At 35.3% G+C, this 25,264-nt stretch overlaps 1 protein-coding gene across 12 annotated transcripts in view; it reads right to left on the bottom strand.

Moving 5' to 3' along the window:
- Positions 1 to 25,264, bottom strand: part of DTNB (dystrobrevin beta) — a 209,628-nt gene that overhangs the window by 159,785 nt on the left and 24,579 nt on the right. For 10 of the 12 annotated variants that reach the window (XM_072938094.1, XM_072938085.1, XM_072938086.1 and 7 more), the window contains 3 exons: positions 23,133 to 23,200; positions 13,427 to 13,507; positions 10,164 to 10,377 (listed from right to left, as the gene is read on the bottom strand). In XM_072938094.1, coding sequence (XP_072794195.1) covers positions 10,164 to 10,377; positions 13,427 to 13,507; positions 23,133 to 23,199 — 362 coding nt within the window. In that variant the 5' untranslated portion in view covers position 23,200. Of the gene's footprint in view, positions 1 to 10,163; positions 10,378 to 13,426; positions 13,508 to 23,132; positions 23,201 to 25,264 lie in introns of those variants that run through there. The other 2 variants (XM_072938090.1, XM_072938092.1) reach the window with 2 other exon arrangements.

The following is a 25,264-nucleotide window of genomic DNA, read 5'->3' as shown; positions in this document are numbered from 1 at the left end:
CTTTAGTAATTAGATTTAGTAAAATCTCCTTGATTTTCAAAAATTCATATTTTTCCAATCAATCTTAATTTACAAAACTTCACAGTGAACAGATTATGTAACAGTCAACAGCAAATCAAGAATCCACTTGGCAAATGTCAAATAACTTACTCAAGCAAAATCAACATAGAATATTACTCAAATTTATCACAATCACAATGCCTCCTAATTTTCATTTCAATCTTACAAATATTTATTAAGAACCCAGCACTGTATCTGTTGAGGTATCAAAGAAATACAAGGTAGAATCTCTGCTCTCAAGGACTTAACTGAAATAAGGATCTTATTTTTGTATAATTAGGAAGCAGTTCGGAGTATTATATAATTGAAGGTAAAAATAATGATACAGACAAGTACTCCAGATCATCATAGGGATGAAAATGGGATTGGTGACAATAAGGAAGCCTACAGGGTAGGTAAAAACTTGACTGCAGACGGGGTGGGGATGGGGTGCGGGACGGGAGACAAACCAAAATGCATGGAGAGAAGAAATGAGCATGCCACATTGGAAAAACTAAAAAGTGCCTCAAGTAGTTTAATTAGAGTTTGGGGTGAACATGGATTTAAGGACTGCCTGATACCATCTGGACCTGAGGAGTACCAACTTCATTCAGAAACCACAGGTAGTCTTTGAAGGTTTCTGAGTGGGAAGTTACATGATGAAAACAATGTCTTAATCAGATTACTTTGGAGATGAGTACTGAATGGACTGGAGAAGTCTCTGTTACTTCCTCTCTCCTCATTTTCAGAGAAAAATCAAGGCAAGGAGAAATCAACACTCAGAAAAAGTATTCGTCTTGCTCTTTAAAAAAAAAATTATAAAAAGGAAACAATAAAATAAGACCAAAATAATAATCAAAAAATTTTTTTCTGAAATATTAGCTAATGGTCAAACTCTTTGCAGGTTTGCATATCCTGAAATCAGACAGATTCCTCTTTGAAAATTAGTACAAATGGATGAGTTTTCTTGGGAGAAAAGAAAAGCTACAAAACAAAGAGTAAGTAAGTGATGGGAAGAATACTAAGCGAACTTCAAGCGCTCAGACTGGCATTGGTGGTGTCACATCAGGCATCACACCCTCCACACGACATCAGTGCACACGACAGCGGCATCCTGTATCCTCCTCCACCACAGTAGCTTTTCTTCTCTATTCTGCAATAGGTTTCCCCTTAGGATTTCGCCTCCTTAAAACATTCAAAACCCCTAGTTCAGTACCCACCATCCCCTGGAAATTTCCTAGAAGAGTTCTGATCACATCCTTCTACAAGTTAAATGTGCTACTATCCAGGGCATCAAAAACTTCCCACTCAGCACTAGTTCTCTTCTCTTTTTATTTGGCCGTTTCCTGTCATCTTGAATCCATCAAAGAACAAGCAGGGGTATTCGTAAATACTGTACATAAATACATGAAATGTTTGTCCCTCCTAGGAAATTATAGTTTTGTTTAAAAATCACTAATGAGGAAGACAGTAACCTAACATTAGCTTTTTTAGCAATGTCCATTCCATAATATGCTAGCCAGGCACATTCAGAATTTAAGAAATACATTTGCTTTTATTTAAAGTGAACTAGTTTGGTTTTGATTTGTTTTTTCATATTGCTTCATTTTCCACATCCAGCATTAAAAGGGAACTATGGAAACTTTTAAATATATCCAAATTAAACTGCTAAAAAAAGACTTTAAAATAGTTCTCAGCCATACTTCCAAACTACACAGGAATTTTTTCAATATAAAAATCATCATAAGTTAGATATATAAAAGTCTTTACCCTAAAGGAATCTTCTGATTATTCAAATTAGCAAGAGTGTTTTCTACTGTTATTTTCGATGGTAAACAATACCCCTGGGCCTTTCATTGATATGTTATATTTTGACGACTTTATCCAAGCCTAGTTTCATTAGATACATGATTTTTTATAGGTTTGTTCCATTTGAGGTGGAATTTCACTATACCTCTGAACCAACATTTTTGGTGAAGGCCACAGACTCCTTTTCAAAACAAATCCTGATGAAAAAAATGGGAGAGAAAATAGTCAGATAAAGTCAGGAACTCATTATAGAACATTTGTCTTTCTGGAAAACAGAATACAATAATGATCCAAGAAGAATGGCTTAAAACATAAAAAGGATTAAAATATAAGAAGTTTAGAACAGCAGTTCAAAATGAGGTAAGTCTTCTAGAAAATACATCTTTTGTCAGAAATCACTATGGCCCAACCAACAGCTGGCACCAGACCTGCCCCTACAGCAGCAAGATTACGAAAGGAGGCTCTATACATACATCTAAATATTAAACTTACCAATCAAGCTAAAAGGTTATTAATTAAAATCTGTCCTATCTCTGTTCAATGATTAACATGCCTTCATAATGGCCTGGAAAGTCAAATTCAGATTGAGGACTCTGAGACACTACACACTCCCACGTGGGGAGAGCCCAGTCCCCTTTTCCTCCCACTTCCAATAACCATACTTCAAAGAATCACATATGCAAGTGGACACTCCAACTCCACGTCCACATTTTGCCCACATCCACTACAAACATCCAAGCCAAGACCACCCCTCGGACCCAGGGGTACAACTACCTTAAAACACGAATGTTAAAAAACAGGACAACTTACACCAGTTTCAAAAGCGTAAGTATTAGAACAAATGGACCGGGAACTTAAAAATCAACGTGATAAATACATTAAAGAGACATATGAAAATAGACATCTTTAGGGAAATACAATTCAAAACCACAATGGGCTATCACCTCACATCTGTTATGATGGCTATTATCAAAAAAACACAGTAAGTAACAAGCGCTGGTGAGGATGTGGAGAAAAGGGAACTTTTGTACACTGTTGGTAGGAATGTAAACTGGTGCAGCCACCATGGAAAACAGTATGGAAGTTCTTCAGAAAGTTAGAAATAGAACTATCAAATGATCGAGAAATTCCACTTCCAGGTATTTATCCAAAGAATATGAAAACACTAACTCAAAAAGATTCTCCACCCCCTCCACCCTCCGTTCAATGCACCATTATTTACAACAGCCAAGACATGGAAACGATCTAAGTGTCTATCAATGTATGAACAGGTAAAGAAAATGTGTGTGTGTGTGTGTGTGTGTGTGTGTAAAATGAAACATTCAGCTACAAAAAAAGAAGGAAATGTAGCCATTTGCAACAAAACATGGATTTTGAGGGCAGTATGCTAACTGAAATAAGTCAGACAGAAAAAGACAAATATGATCTCACTTATATGTGTAATCTTGAAAAAAAGAAAGAAAGAAAGAGAAAGAAAGAAATCCCTAGTTCATAGATACACAGATTGGTGGCTGCCAGAAGTAGGGGGTGGAGAGTGAGTGAACTGGGTTAAGGGGGTCAAAATGTACAAACTTTCAGTTATACAATAAATAAGTCCTGGGGATGTAATGTACAGCACGGTAACCATAGTTAAAAATACTGTATTGCATATTTAAAAGTTCTTAAGAGAAATTTTATATGTTTACATCACAAGAAAAAAAATGCTGTAACTATGTACAGTGACGGATGTTAGCTAGACTTATTATGGTGATCATTCCACAATATATACAAATATTGAATCATTATATTGTACACCTGAAACTAATATGTTATATGTCAATTATATTTCAATAAAAATATTAAAAAATAAAAGTCAAACTAAAAAAAAAGGAGACAGCGTTATGAAATAAGAACCATATATCATGAAAAAAAAATTTTAGCTATACTAAGTGTGAAAAATATAACACCTAAAAAGTAACATAATAGATGGGACAAACAGTAGAACGACTCTAAATGAAGAAGAAATTAATGAGTAGAAATGCAGGTTGATAAACTCTACTGAAAGAAAGCAGAGAAAGTTAAAGAATTGATCCATATTATGAGAAACATCAGGGGATAGAGGAAGTAAATATGACAACCTTCCAAAAAAAGAGAAAAAATTAACAAAAACAGAGGAAATCTTTGGAGAAATAATAGGTAATGGCAGACCAGTTAATTCTGATCATCTCTTCCTCTGAGCAAAAGCAGAAAAGATGGGGAAAAAAATTTTTATCTCCCTGAATGCAAACGAGGACTAACAATTGAATTACCTAATGCAGGGGAGCTAGATGCCCAAGGAGGTGAGTGCAATGGCTGAAACCACTTTTTCCATGCAAGTGATTTTCAGATTTCAGAGGGGGAACCAGAAAGGCTGAAATACAGAACAGTAACTCTTTGACAGCATTAAGGGGCTAGAAGAGAGACGTGGAACACTGAATCCAGATGAAACTGCCTACTCTGGCTCCCATTACTGTGGGTTGAGAATGCAAAGGCTGCACCTAAAAGCACTAGTGTGAGGAAGTAAAACAGGTCCTCACATGCGCCATATCACAGACTGAACTCAGGGCATTCTGGACTGTTAAGGTCTCCAAATAACTGGCAAAAGAACACAAATCCTCTCTGTAAGAAAACATTATCCTAGGCCTCAAAGTATTTCTGCAAATAATTCTGCAATATAATGTCTGGTACATAATAAAAATTAAAAATAACTTTGCAATGTTTCTCACATTATAAAAGGTAACAAGGCAAAAGGGAAATAAGACAACATGAATGAGAAACAGGAACAGCAAATAATACAAAAAGAATCACAGAGAATCCAGATAATGGAATATAAGCACAGATCTTATAACTATGCTGATTATATTTAAGGAATAAGAGACAAAATGACATAAAATGACATATTTGGCATCTTGGCTGAAAATTAAGAAGGAGGAGGATAAGGAAGAGAAGAAGAAAATCTTAAAAGTTGCCAGAGGAAACTGACAGATTACCATCAAAGAAGCTAAAATTACATCCACCATTGATTGAGTAATAATGGAAGCTAAAAAAAAAATACTGGAACAATATTCTTAAAATGTTGAAAGGTTTAACCACTGTCAACCAAAAATACCATATACCAAATGAAAATATTCTTGAAGTGTGAAGGTGAAATATCCATACAAAAATGAAGAGAATGTGTCACAGTCTGACTTGCAGAAAGGAAATAACAAAAGGTGTTCTTCAGGCAGAAAGAAAATAATTTCTGATGGAATCTTGAAAGTGCAGGAGAGGACGAAAAAACAACAAAATTAATGTATTTAAAGTTAAGCAAACATTATTTTATTATACAGCAAATTATCAGTTAGTTTACCATAGACTTACCTATAAATAAATGTTTAACTATATAAAAATTAATAAGGACTGCTTGGTTTTAAATATATATGAAATAAAAATACACAATCTCAATGACATAAAAGAGGAGGTAAAAATTAAAGTGTCCTGAAACCAAAATGGTATAGAAACACAGCAGTCTTTGCATTGCCTAGAAAGAGAGTAATGGTACCAATTAATATCAGACTTTGAAAAATCAAGAATGCATACTGCAATCTCTAGCACAAAAAGAGAGAAATGAAGGGAACAGCTACAGATGAAAAGAATCTTAAGGGAATATCAATCAACTGCAATGCATGGACCTTACTTGAATCTCAAATTAAACAAAACATTAAAAAATTTATAAAGAATTAGTGAAATGGATATTTTAAGATATTAATAAATATTTATTAATTTTTAGGTGAGATAATGGCATTATGATAATAAATTTTTAAAGGAGCCCCATCTTTTAGAGATACAGATGCACTGGAATATTGACATGTGAAATAATAATGATACGTGAGATCTGCCTCAAAATAAGCCAAGAAAGTGGGGAAAGGGGAGGCAGAGAGCCTGGGGATATAGATGAAGTAACACTGGCCCTGTATTGATAATTACTGAAGCTGAGTTACAGGCACATTGAGTGTTATTACAATATTCTTCCCATGTTTGTATATATTTGAAATTTTTCATTAATAATATTTCAAGAAAGGAGGTTGGAGGAGTGGAAAAAATATTTTAAGAAAAAGATATTTAAGAAAACTAAAAAATCAATTGGGAGAATATACATACAAGACACAATCAAGAAAGGATTATCTAGATTATATGTATGAAGAACTACAAATCAATACAAAAAGAAAAAAACATCACACTAGAATAATGGGCAAAAGACACAAAGAGGCATTTCACAGAAGTAATATATACGGCCAACAAACACAAGAAGAAACTCAGTAATCAAGAAAATGCAAATCAAGACACTGAGAGGTCATTTAGCAAAAACTACAAAGTCTGACAATTCTAAGGCTTACACACTGTGGATCAAAAAGATCTTATGCACTGGTACTACATGGAAAAATAATTTGATATTTTCTAAATCTCAGTTCAGTTCTAAAGCTGAACTTTCATATACCTCACAGTTCAGCAATTCTATTCCTCAGTTTAGAACTAAGAGAAACATTTGTATATATGTACTAGGACACACACGTAAGAATATTCCAAGCAGTGTTGTTTCTTAGAGCAAAAATCAGGAAAAAACCAGAATGGCATAGAAACACAACAGAATGTTATACAGCAGTGAAAATAACTCAACTACAGCTACAGGCAACATGAATCTTTAAAATATACTACTGGGTGAAACAAGTAAGTCAGATAATAGCAGGTTTGGCACAGCACTCTTCTTATAATTGTACAAATAATTAAAATCAAATAATACTTTGTTTATGTCTGTATATGTGGAAAAATGTTTTTCTAAGAAGCAAGGAAATGATAACCAAAATCAGAATAGGGTTCAAATTAGTTAGGTGCAGGTCAATAGGATAGGTTAGAAGAGATAAATGTAAATTATTGTCAACATTCACGTTTCTGGGTAGGTAGATGTTACTAACTTCTAAGAATGAACAAGGGAAGAAGAGTATATACTAAGAAGACCAGTTAGAAGCTACAGCAGTAGTCCAGGCAAAAGCTGATGCTGGTGGTCTGGGATGGTAGCAGTGAGGATGGAGAGAAGTACACAGATCTGAAGGCTATTTCAGAGGTAGAAATGAAAGAACTTGATAACTGACAACTTGTGGGGGCTGACTGAGAAGGAAGACTTATAAATGATTCTCAGGTTTCAGGTTTAAGAAACTGGATGGACAGTAGGGCCATTTAGCAAGAAAGGGAACCACAAGTTTATGACGTATTGCAAGGAGTTTAGGGGTGAACACTGTAGTCATCACCTTCATACTGAGTTTAATCATCCCCAGTATGAGGCAACATGCAGTGAAGGTGAGAATTAAACTATCCTCTGCTCTAGACGCACAAATCCTTGGTTTCTGCTAAAAAGCGTAACCCACATACATGGCCCAAATGCACATTTCTGGAGGTTCAGGTACATCTGTTTGGTGCTGAAGGAAAACTGGCTCTTTCCCCCTACCCAGACTTGAAAAAGGAAGCACTCAGTAGCTGCCAGCAGGCATTTTCTGAAGTCAGCTTTAAAGATGAAACTGATATAAGAGGAAGGCAAAGCCAAGACCACTATAAAGAAATGAAGCCAGGGCGCTGATGGAACCAAGATCCCGGGCTGGCCTGCCTCTGGCTCCTCCGTTATGTGAGCCTACATTCCTCTCACTGTAAAAGTCCATCGGAGTAGGCTTTCTATTGCTTACAACTGAAGACATCGAACTAATGCAGAGGATGGAAACAGAAAGGAGGTTTATAAATCACAAATCTAAATTACTAAGCCAGCTCAACTGAGGAAGAATAAGGAAGGTTTCCTATCCCTCATGCTGGGAATTTGAGTATCTGTTATTCAAAAAAAAAATTATATATAATGTTGGTTAAAGTATCACCTGCTGTACCCTCAGATCAGACCATGTAACTACCAATACTGTAGCAGTGAGGATCTGATAGAGGGGAAAAATGAGGCCATCAGAATGTTTTGGCTATTCCTTATAGCTTTCATTGAAGTCCTATACACAGATGTTTATAATAGTATTCTTTGTACTTTTCAATGTTTTTAATTGTCAAGTGTGAAATATTTCAAATCCTAAGTACTGAAACAAAAATCCTAAGAAAATACACACTTCAGGGAGAAAGTCTTAGACCCTATTTGTTTCTGGTGGTTGTTTTAACATCTTATAATCTATTAGAATAAACAGAAACAACCTGGCCAAAAATCCGACTATGAATTTGGAGGCAAAGGAATTCAATAATTAAGTAATTGTTGCATCCAAATTTTAACTTTGAGAAATTATGAAATACAAAAGCCTGAGAACATCAATTAAAATAACAGAAATTCTACACATCAAAGGGACTCGCCAGCCTAAGTAACAAAGTGGCCTATCCACGATGGGATTACTACTTTTTGAAGTATTTAACAACAAAATGCCCTGATTTTCAAAAAATAAAATTCTGATAACTAGATCCTTTATTTTTCCCAGTACGTGAAAGCCAATTTCAAATTTCTGGGGAGCTAACTAAATAAGCTTTTACCATAAAAAAAAATAATATAACCTAAAAAAACCTCCAAAATAAGCTCTTACCATAGAACGATTTCAAGGTTAGTAAAGATGTGATGATTTATTCTGATGCCCATGTTCAAGGTTTTAGGCAGCACATGACTTGAGAATTACCAAGCTCACCACTGCCATACTGTAGTCCTCACTCTTCTTAACTCTTTCATCTCTTTTTGTTTTCCCTAGTTCTCTTTAGGGTGCCCTTCTACTGATCTGTCTTCACCTGATTTACTGTCCATTTCTTCCTTTCCTTTGTCTTTGAACGTGTCTAGTTTTCTCTGAATGTGTCCCAGGACGCTTCTCACCCTCTCCTCTTTCATCTGGTCTTTCCATTCTCCCTCTGCTATCTCTTCACTCTCCCTTCTTCTCCCTTCTTTAGCCATAGTACTTATTTAGCATGGAATCAAAATTTATAATCTCTGCCTTATTTTTAGGCTGTAAGACAATTTTTATTTCTGACTTTAAAAATATTGTTTCTTAGGGGAGAGGGGAGAGCTCAGTGGTATACTGCATGCCTAGCGTGCATGAGGTCCTGGGTTCAATCCCCAGTACCTCCATTACAAAAATAAATAAATACACCTAATTACCTCCCCCCATAAAAATTTTTTTTAAATTGTTTAAGTTAATTTGTGTTGTGTTGACCCTGAACTGACTTACTCAAGTGAGTCAGTGTCAGGATAAGGTACTGTTTACTGACCACAGAATGACAGTTTTTACTGAGGTTTTTGGGATCAGAAGAGTCATTCCTTGGATAGTATAAAATTAACCTCCTGGATTAATTTAAATTGCTAAAAAGTGGTATTAGAATTCTAGAACTTATGTCTCATGTACACTCTTGTTTTAAAAATTCAGATTTCTTTAAATAATTTTTAGTAAATGGATGGAATATCTAATTTGATAACATCTTATAAAAGTGTTGTGAATTTAGTAAGTGCCTATGTTGTTACTTGGCCTTGGCACTTCTATGGTTTTACCATTAATTCACAGAATCCTCAATATTATAAAGTATTAGCATTCTACAAATATATGAACTCATTTTGCACAGAGAGAAAAATGAAGCGGCGAGAATTAATCCATCCAAATCAGACGGTACAGTACAGCAAGGATCAGAAACCTGAACCCACGGTTCCCAGAATATAAGCATTAACCTCTGTGCTTCCATCATTTACCATTTATTTTGTGTTTTTTTAATCATACCCAACTTAATTCTCCTAAATACAAATATAGCAACTCATTTCTGTTTTAATTAGGAGTATGTTTAGTTTTCTTCTATCATTGTAAGGTTTAGAAGAAAAATGTTCTACATGGAGAAAAATTAAAATAGAACCCTAAACATAAATAAAGAGAAAACAAGTTACTATAGTCCAGGGGCAATTGCTGTTACATAATAAAGAAAAGTTAGCTTTAAAAGTCAAACAGAAACCCTCATAATCAAATGTACAACTCAGCTATATTTCACTGGAAGAGAACAGCTTGACTAAGGTAACTACAATTTTACCAAACAATGTGTCTCAAGTGTTGTGAATCTCCCTAATATTACACGGGTTAAAATGTGACATACCCCAGGACAGTAAGTCATTCTGGCATCTAACCAGCCTTCAGAAGGGACTTAACACTGATTCATTTCCTTTTTAACTGTGATTCTAAGTTGACAACCCTTGGCAAGGCAGTACAGAAGAGGGATGACTCGGAGATAAACATTCTTAAAATGGAGTAAGCAGGTGAGGTACTAGCCTGTCATATGCAGCAATCATGAAGTTGAGGAGGAGGCTGATGGACTGCTCCACGCTGATTTGGTGAGTAGAAGGAAGGCGCTTGTTCAGCTGGTAGTAGATGGATGAGATGACGGTCTCGAGGCGGGACACACTTATCTCAGTGGTATGGTCCAGTGTATTAAGGCCATTGTCTCGGAAGGCTTCAATCATGTTCCAGATATCAACAAGATGGACTAGAACACATAGAAAATAAACTGTCAGCAATCTAAAAGTTTTAATCCAGCAGAAAGATAGAAGAACTTTACATTTATTTACATCTAATAAATAGTGAAAGATAGCAGAATATGTCCCCCTAAAATATGCCACTCTGGCATAAGGATTAGTTTGAGCTAAAGACACCTGCAAAACAGCACATGCCAAGAAGAGCACTCTGATCTCCCCTTTTCTTCCCAAAAGCTGGAAATAAATGTCCCTTGTGAAAAATGTCCTCCCTATTCCAGGAGGAAAGAAACGTCCTCATCACCAGAGACAATGAATTGAGGCTAAGAGAAATCTGCACAGACTTTGTTAAAATAACTCTTATCTTTAGTCTCTTGATATATTTTAGTTACTTTTCCATAATCACTACTCTTTGTTCAGCTTAGTACACAAGCACCTGGGCCTGTTCATTTCTTTGAGTCTTCATTTTCCTATGTGAGCTCCCATGTACATGTAAAATCTGTATGCTTTTCTCCTGTTAATCTGTCTTATGCCAATTTAATTCCCAGGCCCAGCTGGAGACCCTGAGAGGGCAGAGGTAAAATTTTGCCTCCGCTAGAACAGTGTCAAAAACACACAATGCAAAATGTAACAGAACCTCAAAGAGACAAATTCTCAAACTTTGTGGGAGACAGTAACACACCTCTCTTAGCAAGTGACAGAGCAAACATACAAAAAGATAAGTACAGTCATAGACAATTAAACTCTGTGACTAACAAAGCATAATGGACACTATATGAAGTCTTGCCCCTAATGATTAGAAAACATGCTTTACTGTGACGGGTACAAAGAACAAGTATAAAAATTGACCTTATCCCAAGTCATAAAGGTAATCTCAACAAATCTCTAAGGATTGAAATCATACAAACCATGCTCTCTGATCAAAATGAAATTAAATCAGAAAGCATTATCAAAATGAAATCCTTTTTATAGGATCATCAGATCCTAATCAACATAAATATGCATTAATTATTAGTACAAGTACCGGAAATAAAGAAAGGTAACTGTCATTATTCAGAAATAACAAAATTATACACATTGAAAATTCACAGATTCTACACATATCATCACTAAAATTAACATTTGGGTCTAGAATGACTGCTAGATACGAGACAAGATATGAAAGTCCCTGTATTTCTTTATATCAGTAACAGATAATAAAATTTTAAAACACAATTTATACTAGGATCATAAATCATCAAAGACTTAGGAATAAATCCAATAAAGGATGTACATCTCTACCAAAAAAATCTATAAATATAATCAGCAGAAATTAAAGAACTAAATAAACAGAGGGATATACCATGTACACAGGATGAAATCTCAATATTGGAAATATGTTTATTCTTCCCAACTTGATCCACAGATTCAGCGTAGTTCCAAAAAAATCCCGCAGGGGAATACATTAAAAGGGTAAATTTTACTACATATAAATTACACTTTAAAAAAGAAATGAAGAAGGAAAAATAGCATGGTTCTTTGTTTTACTTTGTTTGTTTTTAGCACAAATTATAAGCAGATTCTAAAATCTGTATGAAAATAAAAGTAAAAAAGCCAAGAATGTCCCAGATAATCTTAAAAAGAAAAACAGAACAAAGTAGGAAGATGTGATCTACCTGATAACAAGAACTTATTATAAAGCTGTAACAGTGATTATTGGTATAAGGATAGACAAACAGATCAATGGAACAATGAGTCCAAAAGCAGATCTTACATATGGACACAGTATGAACATTCTTGTACATTTCTCCTAATGAATATGAGGAAAAGATGTTTTTAGCAACAAAGAAAAAGAATGATCTTTTCAATAAACAGTATAGGGACAATTGAACATACATACGGAAAAAATTGAAATTTGACTCCTACTCATACTCTCTACACCCATAAAAAAATTTCAGGTGAATTGAGGAAACACATGTAACAAAATAAAACTTCGAGAACAATGCCTCTTTTACTTTATAGCCTGGCTCAACCCATTATTCTATGTTCCAAGAATAATTACAGGAAGAATTATAAAAATGGTAGTTGCTCTAGGACAGCGGTTTTCAAATGTTTTTACCACAACCCACAGAAATATATTTAAATCAACACACACACACGTTTCACAAAATACCTTACCACATTAAGCTACATTCTTTTTTTTTTTTCATTTTCTCTATTATATGCTGTACATTCGGTTACAGCCTACCAAAAGGATTTCAGGAAACATTAATGGGTCACAGTCCGTAATTTGAAAAACACTGCTTTGGCAAACCAGAGAAGAAACACGACTTCAGCCTAACTGAAGTAAACTCTTCGGGAGAATTTTAACCTAGGATTTTTGAGTAGGACTTAATGTAGTGTAGAAGTATTTAGATCAGAAGTGACTTGCCCAAGGTCACGTGTTTATAATAAATGGTAAAACTGAGGTTTTCCCATTCCAAGGCAAGTGTCCTTTGACATTACACAAAACAGTTTTTCATTAAAATACACACATACCCGTATATGAAAAAGCACAATAATTCAGTCTAAGTTAGTTCATCTGCACACAAATTAAGAGAGATTTTATATGCGTGTGTCTATACAAACACATATATACATATATTTTATTTACTTATTTTATATGTAGCAACTGTGGAAGCAATTGCTTATAGAAAAGGCTGATGTGTTATATTAACTTTAATAAAGTTAATTTTTTATACCTTTATCAAAATGTTAGTTTTTCTTTTCCTCTAGAAGCTGATAAGTTGTATTAATTTTGTATAAAACTTTTAATTAAAAACGGTGACAAGGAGAAATCAATTCTCCCATTGAGAGAATACTATACCAGACTCAAAACTAGTTACATTATTGAGTTTCTTAAATATTTTGAGGGACACCCAGAATAAAACAAGTTCTCTCCATTTCAAAGCTTATATTCTGATAAATACTAAAGACAAAAATAATTCAATTAACATTATAAGATGACTAAAAGATATTAAAATCTTTTATACCATCAAGAGCTTTATTCAGCTATCACAGAAATGAGTAGAAATAATGACTTACGGTTGCATCGTTTTTGTACAAATCGTAATTTGCAAGCTGTTCTGTACGTTGATAATCGTATGACATCAAAATTCTGAGCACCTGAAAAAGGACAAGTAAAAAATCATCATCTAGATCTACCATTTAATTTCTACGTGCTGGCAAAGTGCTTCTACTCCACTGTGTTAGCACAGTCATGCCAATAGACAGCATGTCAACAAGGCCTTCTTTGGATGAAACACAAAGAGGGGAGGAAGGGTTAAGAAACACTTTCTGTGTGCCTTCTCCATGCCAAGCACTCTGCCAGTAGTTTTGCCTACATCATCCTGGCTGCCAGCCTAAGAAAACTCTGAGGGGAGGACCGCTCATGACTTCAGTGAAGGAACTGTATACTCAGCAAAGTGAAGCAAACTGGTATAGTAGGAAAGACCCTAGCCTAGAGTTAGGAAAGCTAAATTCCAGCCCTAGTTTGCCCACCAACCTGCCAAGATTGTGGCCACATTATGCATCTCTTCTCAGCTTCAGTGTCCTCATCTGTAAAATGAGGGAACTGGAGTAGTTGATCACTAAGGTCCCCTTATGGTGTGTGGTAGCCTGTATTTTTCAAAAAAATGGCCACAGTGGTATTTCCAGACCAGTACACTATGTGCGTCTAGTACACTGCCCCTCCCCATCAAGAACTAAAGAATACGCCCCCCACTTGCATCTGAGGCTGTTCTGACTGTCTCAGTGAACAGAGTGTGGCAGACGCAACCCTGCACAACTCCTGAAGACAGGTGATGAAAGGTGGGGCAGGCTGCCCCTGCTCTCACTCTCAGGATGCTTGCCGTTGGAGCCCAGGGACCACTGTTGGGAAGAAGTCCAAACTAGCTGATGTGGAGAGAGCACACAGAGATGCTGACGTGCGGAGGAACTGAGATGCTGACGTGCGGAGGAACTGAGTCTATCAGCCAAAGTCATCAGCAACCGTCACACTTGTCAGTAAGCAAGGCCTCTAGTGATCCAGCCCTGAGACCTCGAGTCTTCCACCTGAGACCTCAGATATTATGCAGCAAAGACATCAGCACTGGATGTTGTTCTAATTTTAGACCCCAAAAATTCATAAACAAAAAAAATGACTCTTTGGGGATAACTGATATATAACCACAGTAACTACAACAAAGCCTAAATTACATGAGCCTACAAATCAAACGTTGTTTTCACGTCAAAATTTGCTATAAAATTCTCCTTGAATTTTAAGGTCACTTCAGGGAACTTTGGCCTCCAATGTTTTTCACTTCATCTATGCTGCCTTTGTAAGATCTGGCAGCAACTTTTGACTCAATAAAGAGAAAGTGAACTAGCATGAATTATCTTCTATCAATATTTATAGTCATCTCTATTTCTGCTTATTTCACAGAATTTTTTTTTAAAAGGAAGGATTTTTCCAGGTTTTTGGTGAAAGTAATATTTATTGACCAAAAAGTGAAGCAAAGGTTTCTCTTAATCTCACTTCAACCTTTACCTTGATGTCACGATTGAAATTATTTCCTCCATCATCCAGTTCTCACAAAGCTTCTATCCTTATATATATATATATATAGTCCTACTTTTTTTAATATAAGAAGCTTTTTTGAAATTTAATTCACATGTAATTCACCCATTCAAAGTATTCAATTTAATGGTCTTTACAGAATTGTATAACCATCACCACAACTGATTTTAGAACATTTTCATTATCCCAAAAGGAAACCACTTCCCTTTATGAGTCACTTTGCCCATTTTTTAATTGGGCTTTTATCTCTTCATTATTGAGTTGTAAGAGTTCTTTATATGTTGTAGATACAGTCCCTTATGAGATATATGATTTGCAAATTTTTTCACTCATTCTGTGAGTAGTCATTTCAATTTCTTGGTTGTTTGCATGAAAGCACAAAAGTTTTTAATTTTGTTCCAATATATCTATTTGTTCTTTTGTCACTTGTGCTTTTGGTGTCATACCCAAGAAGGGTTGCCTCATATAAGTTCATGAAGATTTATACTTATGTTTTCCTCTAAGAGTTTTATAGTTTTAGCTCTTACATTTAGGTCTATGATATACTTTTTAGTTAATTTATTATGTGGTGTGAGGCAGAGGCTCAAATTCATTCTTTCACATATGGATATTCACTTGTTTCAGCACCATTTCTTCAAAAGACTATGCTTTCTTCATTAAATGGTCTTGGCCTCCTTGTGAAAAATCAAGTGAACAAAGATGTATGGGTTTAATTCTGAACTTTCAATTCTATCCCATTGATTCTATGTCTGTCCTTATGCCAGTACCACTTAATCTGGATTACTCTAGCTCCGTAGTTCTCAAATTCGGAAATGTGAGTCTTCCAACTTTGTTCTTCTCTTTTGAGACTGTTTTGGCTATCTTGGGTCCTGTGAATTTCCATATGAATTTTAGAATCAGCCCATCCATTTCTGTAAAGAAGCCATCTTCTATGGGGATTGCGTTGAGTCTGTGGATCAATTTAGGGAACACTGCCATCTTAATGATAAATTTTTCTGGTATCTTACAGGATATCTTTCCATTTATTTAGGTCTTCCTTAATTTCTTCCAACAATGTTTTACAGTTTTCAGAGTATAAGTGTTATACTTCTTCTATTAAATTTATTCAGTATGATTTTCTTTTACTCATTTATTTCTTAATATATTACTGTCTCAGCCTAAATATTTTAAATTCGAATCATTAAATATTAATTATTCAAAAATTAAACCAAACCAATGGTTTTAAAAAAGAATACTGACAAATGTTCAAGGGCACTTAATAAGTAACCTGTTATTAAACTACTGCAGGTAATTTTAATGTCTAAATATTTATTTTTATGAAATATTTTTATGAGAAACACTGAGAAAACTAATGTGAACAGCTAGGAAAGGAAAATTCCATCCCCAACTGACCAAACAGATAGACTATTAATCTCATTGACGAGATTGCAAGGCATTTATTAGGCCACGTTTGCTAGTGAAGAAGTAAAAGTGCAGGAAAAAGTCAGTGCATCTGTTGTAACTCACTCTCTTCAGACTTTTTCTCCAGTGCAGTTAGAGTCAGATTTGGGTACTGCAAAAGATGAAACAGAGCCGATATCACCCAAGTCCAAAGCTAACTAGTTTAGGGAAGCAGGAAACTCCATATGCTTCAGCCCAGTCTGCCAGAAATCTCTACACTGAAGTATCAGGAACTAGTAAGAATCAAGTTATCACTCTGCTTTCCTCTGCAACTGATGCTTATAAAAACGTATCACTCTAAACCCAATGGGGAAGAGGTAGAGATAACAGTGGGATGGTATAGGATTCAGAAATTCTAGGAAGTCCTGGCCATAATACCATTTTTTTAAAATCTAGTTGCAGTCCAAATCCAAAAATAATTCCTAGAAGTTAAGACATAATCAATAACCTTAGAACTTTATTAAAATCTTATTGTAGCAACATTCAACCAATCAGGTACTCAAACCTCCCAGAGGTTCTCCTCCTTCTGGAGCAGTCACCTTTACTGATTTCCAAAAGGAGAGTCCTCATAGATTGCCTAATTGTAGCCTTCAATTTTTTAATACTTCCCCTAGGTAAGTATCATATTGATTTCCTGATCAGAAAATATGGTAGTTTGGCACATACAAAATAGAAAAGCCCCCAGCAAAAAAACTGAAATGATCAGATTATCCCTTTGGGAATTCTGGACTTAAAAATAATTACTTTTCATTATCATTCATTTCAAGAGTATTTCATTATAAGAAATACAGTAAAATGTCATTTTAATTCTAATGTCAGACAATGTTTCAAGCTCATCAAAAATGGTACAGAGTCCTAACTAAATATCCAAGCAGAACACTGGCCCCAGTTAGAAAGCCCAGTGAAATTCCTGAACAGACAGGGGACAATATGGAGACACTGGGTACTCAAGAGATACAGGAGAAAGACAGGGAAATGAAGAAAGGATTAACCCTTCTTTGTACATTATGGCTCTCCTTGTTCATGAGACTAGGATATGAATGTTCTATAGTATAACCAAATCCCAAGAAAAAAGAGTCAAATGTAAGAGTTTTATTGTTATCTGTTTGTATCAGAAGCTTGTATCAAAATCTCCAGGGGAAGAATCTGCAATCCTCATTCTTAACAAATGTCCCTAGAGAGTCATATAAAGCAAGCTAGTTTTGGAAAACACAAGACTACCCAACACAACTTAAAGGTTTGGTTCATGCACCTCTCAAATTTTACCGCACACCCAACTCCAATCAGTCTGGACTGCATACAATTACCCAAATATGACACGCCTTCCCACCTCTGGGCCTTTGTGATAGTGCCCCAGCCCTCCCCTCACCACATCATTGGGCTGACTCAGCCAAGACACTTCCTCCCAGACCCCTGCCTTGACCTCCCATGCTTCCCCTATCATGGCTCCCACTGCCCTATCATTCCTTGTTTCCATTTCATGGAAACTAAGCTCCATGAAGGCAAAGACCCATTTACTGTTGTATTATTCATTAATATATGCCACAAAGTAGGATGTAATAAAACTAGCAACTAAGTATTTGTTAGAATAAATAACTGAAAATTAGGAAGTTCTCAGTTGCCTGGTATAAAAGACTCTGATCTCCTTTTTCCTAAAAATATAAAGAGTAAATAAATACAAAAGGTTAGACAAACCATACAACTGTGGACACTAGCAAGGAAAAGCTAATAGGGGAAGGTGATAAAAACAATGGGGAAGCCAGCTCTGTTTCCTGGGTAAACATGCTGATGCTTTTAGCCTTCTTCAGGTAGGGCAGAGCATTCCAAACCATGTTCTAGGAAGCCACAGGATTTGGTGGAGGTGTTCAGCAGACCAATGGGAGGTACAACAAAGAAAATATACTTTGTTGAAAAAGGAATCTAACTGGGGAAATGGCGAGAAGGGAAGGAGAAAGGGGAGAAAGGGGAGAAAAAATTATAAATCTAATAAAAGTAAGTAGAGTAACATTTCTGAATTGTCTGAAAATTTTTACAAGCACTTCTAATGAGGAAAAAAATTTTTTTCAAAAAAAAATTAGTCTGAATAAGCAACAAAAATGAACATGAATGACTTCCTCATTTTTTTCTTGGTGGTACAATTAAAAACCCTAGGGACCAGAGGTGAAGCCAGAGGTCCCAGCAGAGAGGAAGGTACAACCACTGAAGGGTGACTCCATCAGTGGATGAAGTAGGAAAAAAAGTTTAAAAATTCCACAAAAGGAAATGGTAGAGACACATGCCTAGCTCCACCAAAATTTAGATTTAAATTTTTGTAAATAATGGCAAGCAAAGAAAGTGATAACCAAATAGGCTGGATAAGACAAAAATTGATTATACAAAATAAAGTCTAATTCATGGAGTTCAAAACATAATACAAAAGACAGCATATATTTCATAAAAGAGGTGCTCTAAAATATTCTAATATTCCTGTATTACTTTGAACAAAGTTATATTTATTGATAGGATCTGGACTTCATTTTAATTGACATTAAAATTTCTGGGGTAACCACAAAAAGAAAAGAAAAAGAACATAATATAACTCACAACTAAGTAGAGGAGGAAAAGTAGAACAAATGGAAGGAAGCTCAACTCATTTGAGAGAAGTCAAGGAAGGAGGAAAAACAGAGAAAGGACAAAATTGAAGCACAAAATAAAACGGAAGAAATAAAATATATCAGTATTCATAAAAAAAAGTTAAACAGAATAAATCCTTCAGTGAAAAAGCCAAAACTGTCACAATGGTCAGTTTTGTTTTGTTTTCTAAATAAACTAACTTATGCTGTTTACAGGAGATATACATAAAACATAAGGATACAGAAAATTTTTTTAAAGAATGAACAGATATACTGTACTAAGCATGTAACCAAAAGAAAGCTGGTATAGTTATATTAATATAACACAAAAACAGACTCACAGTGGGAAGGGTAACAGCTCAGTGGCAGAGCACATGCTTAGCATGCATGAGGTCCTGGGTTCAATCCCCAGAATCTTTATTAAAATAAATACATACATACAATATTTTTTTTAAACTAGACTTCACAGCAAAAAAAAAAAAAGCATTACTAGAAAAACAGGTACCCATATAATGACAACAGATCCAACTTCCTAGGAAGGCATAACATTTTAATATATATACACTAAGAACAAAAGCTTCAAAACACTGACAAAACTATAGGGGGAAAATTTAAAATCCACCATCAAAGCAGAGATTTTTAACATCTTTTAATAATTAAGATCAACCAGTCAAATCAGTAAGAACAAAAAAGATTTTAATAAAACATATAACAAGCTTGACTGAGATAATAATGCAAAGAACATACACATTACTTTCAAGCATTCGTGGAATATTTAGAAAAACATATAATGGAGAGGACCAATAAAGCCAAAAGTTCCTTGAGAAATACAATAAAAGTGACATTTTGGGGAAGGAAAAATAAAACCAGAACCTGTGAGCACAAAGGCCTGGTGTCAAATATTTTATAGACTCATCTAGACAGCTTTTACTTTAGCACCAGAGTTGAGAAATGATCACCTTTCATTTTTCTTAGTAATTTTATATTAAGTAAAAATTATAAACTATCAAATTTTCTATGTAATTTATTCTCCTCTTCCTTTAATAAATATTTATTGAGTTGCTGGAGCTACCATGATAAATACATGTGATTCTTACTCTTGTGATGCTTAGAGTCTAGAAGATAAAATACTAAGCAAAGAAAGAATGAACCAATTTCATCACTAATGATGTGTCAGTGTAGGTCCATCAATTGTAAGAGATGTTCCACTCTGGCGGGCGAGGGTTGACAGTGAGGGAGGCTATGCGTACGTCAGGGCAGGGGGGCAAAATTAAGAGACAGCTCTTAATTTTGCTATGAACTTAAAACTGCTCTAAAAAAAATAAAGTCTTAAAAAAAAAGATATACATGTAGTTACCTACCTAAGTAGAAGTCTATAAACTAACCATTAAGATTAATAAAAGAGTGAAGAAAGACCATTAGATTCAAAACTGACATACTACAATCAACCCAACACCCAGATGACAGGGCCAAGTAATAAGGCTGGCAAAAGGTGACTTTTGCATTCTTACAAGGTAATTATGCTGGAGACTTGGGGTGATGTTGACAATGAGAGTGGGGCTTCCAACAGCAGGTACCACTGGTACCAGCGCAATTCTTTCTGTGAAGAAATGGAGGAGACTCAGGAAGCCACCTCCACCAAACATCATATTCTTGAGTTTGTTACAGAGAATGGTAACTTATACAAAGTTTATGCATCAGTGATAGCATTCACTAAAGAGTAAACTCAGTTCTTTGCAGAATACCCAATTTCTACTTCAAATACCTACCCTACCACGCTCTCTCATATGCCCATGTAAGTGTACCTACCCTCTGTAATTCTTAGTATCAAGAATTACAGTTTATTTGGTTTCTGTTTTTGTCAGTTTCCCCTTAAAATGTAAGCTGTGGGAGAGAAGTCAGGGACTGCGTTTTGTTCTCCCCTATAACGCCAGCACCTAGAATGGTGCCTGGAACATAACAGATTCTCAGTAAATGTGTTAAAAACTAAACGAAAAGATGACCCTATGCTGAGTCCTGAAGGGTAGGCAGGAGCAACAAGCCAGATGAAGGCGGAGGCAACCCCATACACAACAGCACAGAGAGAGGAAAACCACCACCTCTCTGGGGGAAAGCCAGGCCAGGACTGCTGGAAACAACACAGATGGTGAGTGATGGAAATCAGAAACTTGTGAGCCAAGGAAGAGTCCAAAATGGCCTCATTGGGCATCTCAGGAGCTTGGGCTTCCTCAGGACAGTGATGAGGAGCAACAGAAGGGATTTAAGGAGGAAATAACCTAAGGTTTATATAGTTCAGTCTGGTAGCATCAGAGATCACCAACTTGAGTGTCAAGACTGAAGGAAGGGATCAGAAACTGACTGCTTCCGTTTAGAAAAGTAAAAATGATTAAAAATATATATATATTAATTATAAACACAGCTAAAACCACATTAAATACCTACGGTTCCGGGTCAAGCATGGCGTGAAGTGCTTTAGTCCCATTATCTCATTTAATCTTCACAATAATTCTATGCAGTAGGTCCTATTTATGGATGAGAAAATTGTAAGCCAGTGAGGGAGCCAAGATGCAAACCCAGGCAGTCTGACTACAGAGCCTGGATTCAAAGCCATTATAGTATGAGGAACAGACCGATTTAAGACTCACGAGAGCTGCAGATACTAACATTTATACATAAAGTGAATAAACAACAAGTTTATATTGTATAGCACAGGGAACTATATTCAATGTCTTGTAGTAACCTATACTGAAAACGATATGAAAACAAATATATGTATGTACATGTATTACTGAACTATTACGCTATACATCAGAAATTGACAACATAAATTGACTATACTTCAATAAAATAATAATAATAATAAATAAATAAATAAAATTGAAAAAAAAAAAGGACTCACGGGGGAAAACTCAGCTGCGCTTTGTGATTTCTTTGGTGGAGGAGGGTGAGGTGGAGAGAAGTGACTCCAAGGTGTCCAGCTTAGATGACTAGCAATGAGAGACTCAGAACTAGGAAAGTCGGTAAAGATCACCCAGACTAACTGCCTAAGCCAAAAATTTCTTTTTCTGCCATCTTTAACAGACAATTATCTAGGCCCTGCCTGACAAGACAACACAGATCTGAGTTGAGTCAAACTCTGCCTTCCCATTACTAAGACTCTAACAATTTAGAAAATCTTGATAGTTGAAAGGGTCTGACCTGCTGATTTTCACTCCATGATATGCAGAATTCTAGAATTCTGCAGCTACCTCAGGGGTATCTCAAGCTGACTCCCACCTCCCTCCTCTGGCTTCACCAAGCAGCACCAATCTTACAACACTCATTTTGAAGGTCCTTGTAAGCTCTCATTGGGAAAAAAAAAAAAAGCGCAATGCTCTTAAAAGGCTTCACAATCACTGGCACAGACCAATAACCCCATTTCATGGTTAAGGAATTTGAGGTCCACCAAGTGTCAGTGCATTGGTCAAGGCCATGCAGTCACGGTCACATCGACAAGTAACTGCAGACCAAACCAACCCTCCAAACACTGGGAACTACCCTATTCCTCCCAGCCATCTTTTTTTTTTGCTTGAATTTTATGTAAGAAATATATAAGATTACGTAAGAATATAGGAATACATAAGAATAGATAAGAAATATATAAGAAGTTTTAACAGATTTTAAAGTGTATACAGTAAAGTAATATACCAAAGTACACATTCATGCTTTTAATTTTTCCTACAGCTGTAAGTGTTGTGCTAACACTTAGTCATCTCTACCTTAGAACCTTTATCTAGTGGGAGGTAATTTATATAATTCGTTAATTATTTATCACCACCTGCAGGCTCATGGTAACAATGGAGCTACAGCAAGAGGTTTAAATTGACAGGCAAGCCTTTAACCCACAGATAATTTAGGTTAACATTTCTGCTTTATTATTTATGATCTTGCTTAAGAAAGAAGTTCAAGTCAATTCAGTTAAAATACATGCTCTGTCTTGGGGGTTCTCCAACTCCACGATTCTTTAACCCCCATTCTTCCCTTTCTGAAGCTTGTAACATAAAACTTCTAATTGATTAAAGCTACGACTTGATAAGGGAGAGGAAAAAAAAGCTATTCCCACACATACAAATAAGGATTTCTAGAAGCACTCAAGACTCACGCATTTCTATGAACAGCTGCCTCTTCTCTGCCATGGTCTTCCGCTTGTTCCCACTTTCCTCAATCATCCTAGAGACAAAAAAGGATACAATAAACCACTGTATAATTTGACAATTCAACCAAGTGCTTATCATGCTATTGTGAAGAAGAAATTAAGTTGTATAAGCACACATTAAGAGGGTAGCAGCAAAAATAAAGTGGAAGCCCAATATAGAAAAAGATAAAAACTGTGGTCCCTCTATCTGATAGCTTTTGAAATATCAGAGTCAATACTTAAATGAGCTCGTACACTTGCTTCCTTTGCTGAAAATAATGTCTTATTGCTAACTTTATTTTCTCTGCAGAGTCCTAGATTAGCTGAGACACAGTTTCCCATATACCTACTGTTTTACATAGATAAACATGTCACTAAATATAAATTTAAAATAATTATAATGAAGAGCTACAAAAACACATAAGGATAATTAGCTTATATGTAAAATATAAATAAAATCTTTTATTTTTATATTACACAGTATTAAACAAAAAAGTATTCATCCACAAACTCAAACAACTCCTAAACATAATTTTTTTGTCCCATGATTTAGGCTATGCCAGTCATTTTGTTTCCATGCATTATCTCATTTAATTGTCCCAACAACCCTGGGTGCTGGTATTTATTATTTTATTATTATTATTATTATTATTATTCCCATTTTACAGACTGGGAAACAGATGCCTAGGAAAGAACACTAACTTGCTCAAGGACATACAACTCAGAAGCAATACAGTGGAATCCCAACCCATTCATTAAACTTCTTTCATAACTGTTGCTTCTACATGCATATTTTCAAATCTCTATGCCTAAAAAGCTGGTCCATTGCATGGACCCTACTGATGCAAAATTCATGGCAATTTCAGCCAAACTTTGCCTTACTTTGTGAAGAAAAATATCTAGACAATAGCATAAGCTAAATGATTTCCCTAAGCAGATTAAACTGCTATAATCATGGAGTGATTTATCTAACATATTCTCAAATATGTTAGAATCACAAATTAAGTGATGACTACACAAATTACATATCCATTAAAGCAAACTGCCTGCCAGAAGTTTATAGATAGATATATCCTAAAGAAAATTAAGAATGTAAATATATATCTTAACATTCTGCAATTAATATTTTTATCACTAAGACTGGCCCTTAGATCATTTTAAAATGTTATCAAATAGGCTTTAACATACATAATGGTTTCTTTTTTCTTTTTTTAATTAATAGACTTAATTTTTTAGAACAGTTTCAGGTTCACAGCAGAATTGAGCAGAAAATACAGAGTAGGCACATAGCCCTCCCCACCCACACATATATACTCCCCTACCCTCAACATCCCTCATCAGTGTGGCATATTTGGTACAATCGATGAACCAACATGGACACATTATTATCAACCAAAGTCCACAGTATACATTAGGGCCCACTCTTGATGTTGTACATTCTATGAGTTTTGACAAAAGCATAATGACATGTAGCCACCACTATAGTATCATACAGAATAATTTCATTGCACTAAAACTCCTTTGTGCTCCACATGATTTTTTTAACAATCTGCCCCCAAGAGGAAAAAGTTTTAAACAGAAAGAAAATAAGACAAAGAAAAAGCAGCCAGAAACAGCACAAATCTACTGAAAAAAATCTAGGTCCTAGAGAAAAAACAGAGCTGCTACCTGCAGTTACAAAGAAAAGAAAATATTCAAAAGTCTGCTCCCTCCCCCTAGTCTTGGTCTCTCACTAGATTAATGCAAAATTTAAATGCAAAACACAGATTACAACAAGAGAATTACAATGTCCTTTATAATATATATCATTTATTATATCCTTTTTCTACTTTCATTATTTTTTTCTTAGTTTTTTTGGGGGGGGGTGGTATTTGGTTTATTTATTTATTTTTAGAGGTGGTACTGGGGATTGAATCCTGGACCTTGTGCATGTTAACCGTGTGCCCTACCATTTGAACTATACCTTACCCCCTTACTTTTGCTATTTCTTTATATCACTTTTTTTCTGAAAGTAAGATCTAAGAATTCCTGGAGATCCCTAAGTTCTTCACGGTAGTTTTCTAAATTTTGTCTTTATTTCCAGATTAATGTTGAAAAAA

This window comes from Vicugna pacos, chromosome 15, assembly GCF_048564905.1.
Source record: "Vicugna pacos chromosome 15, VicPac4, whole genome shotgun sequence".
Lineage (NCBI taxonomy): Eukaryota > Metazoa > Chordata > Mammalia > Artiodactyla > Camelidae > Vicugna > Vicugna pacos.
This window is presented reverse-complemented; position numbering and strand designations above follow the sequence as displayed.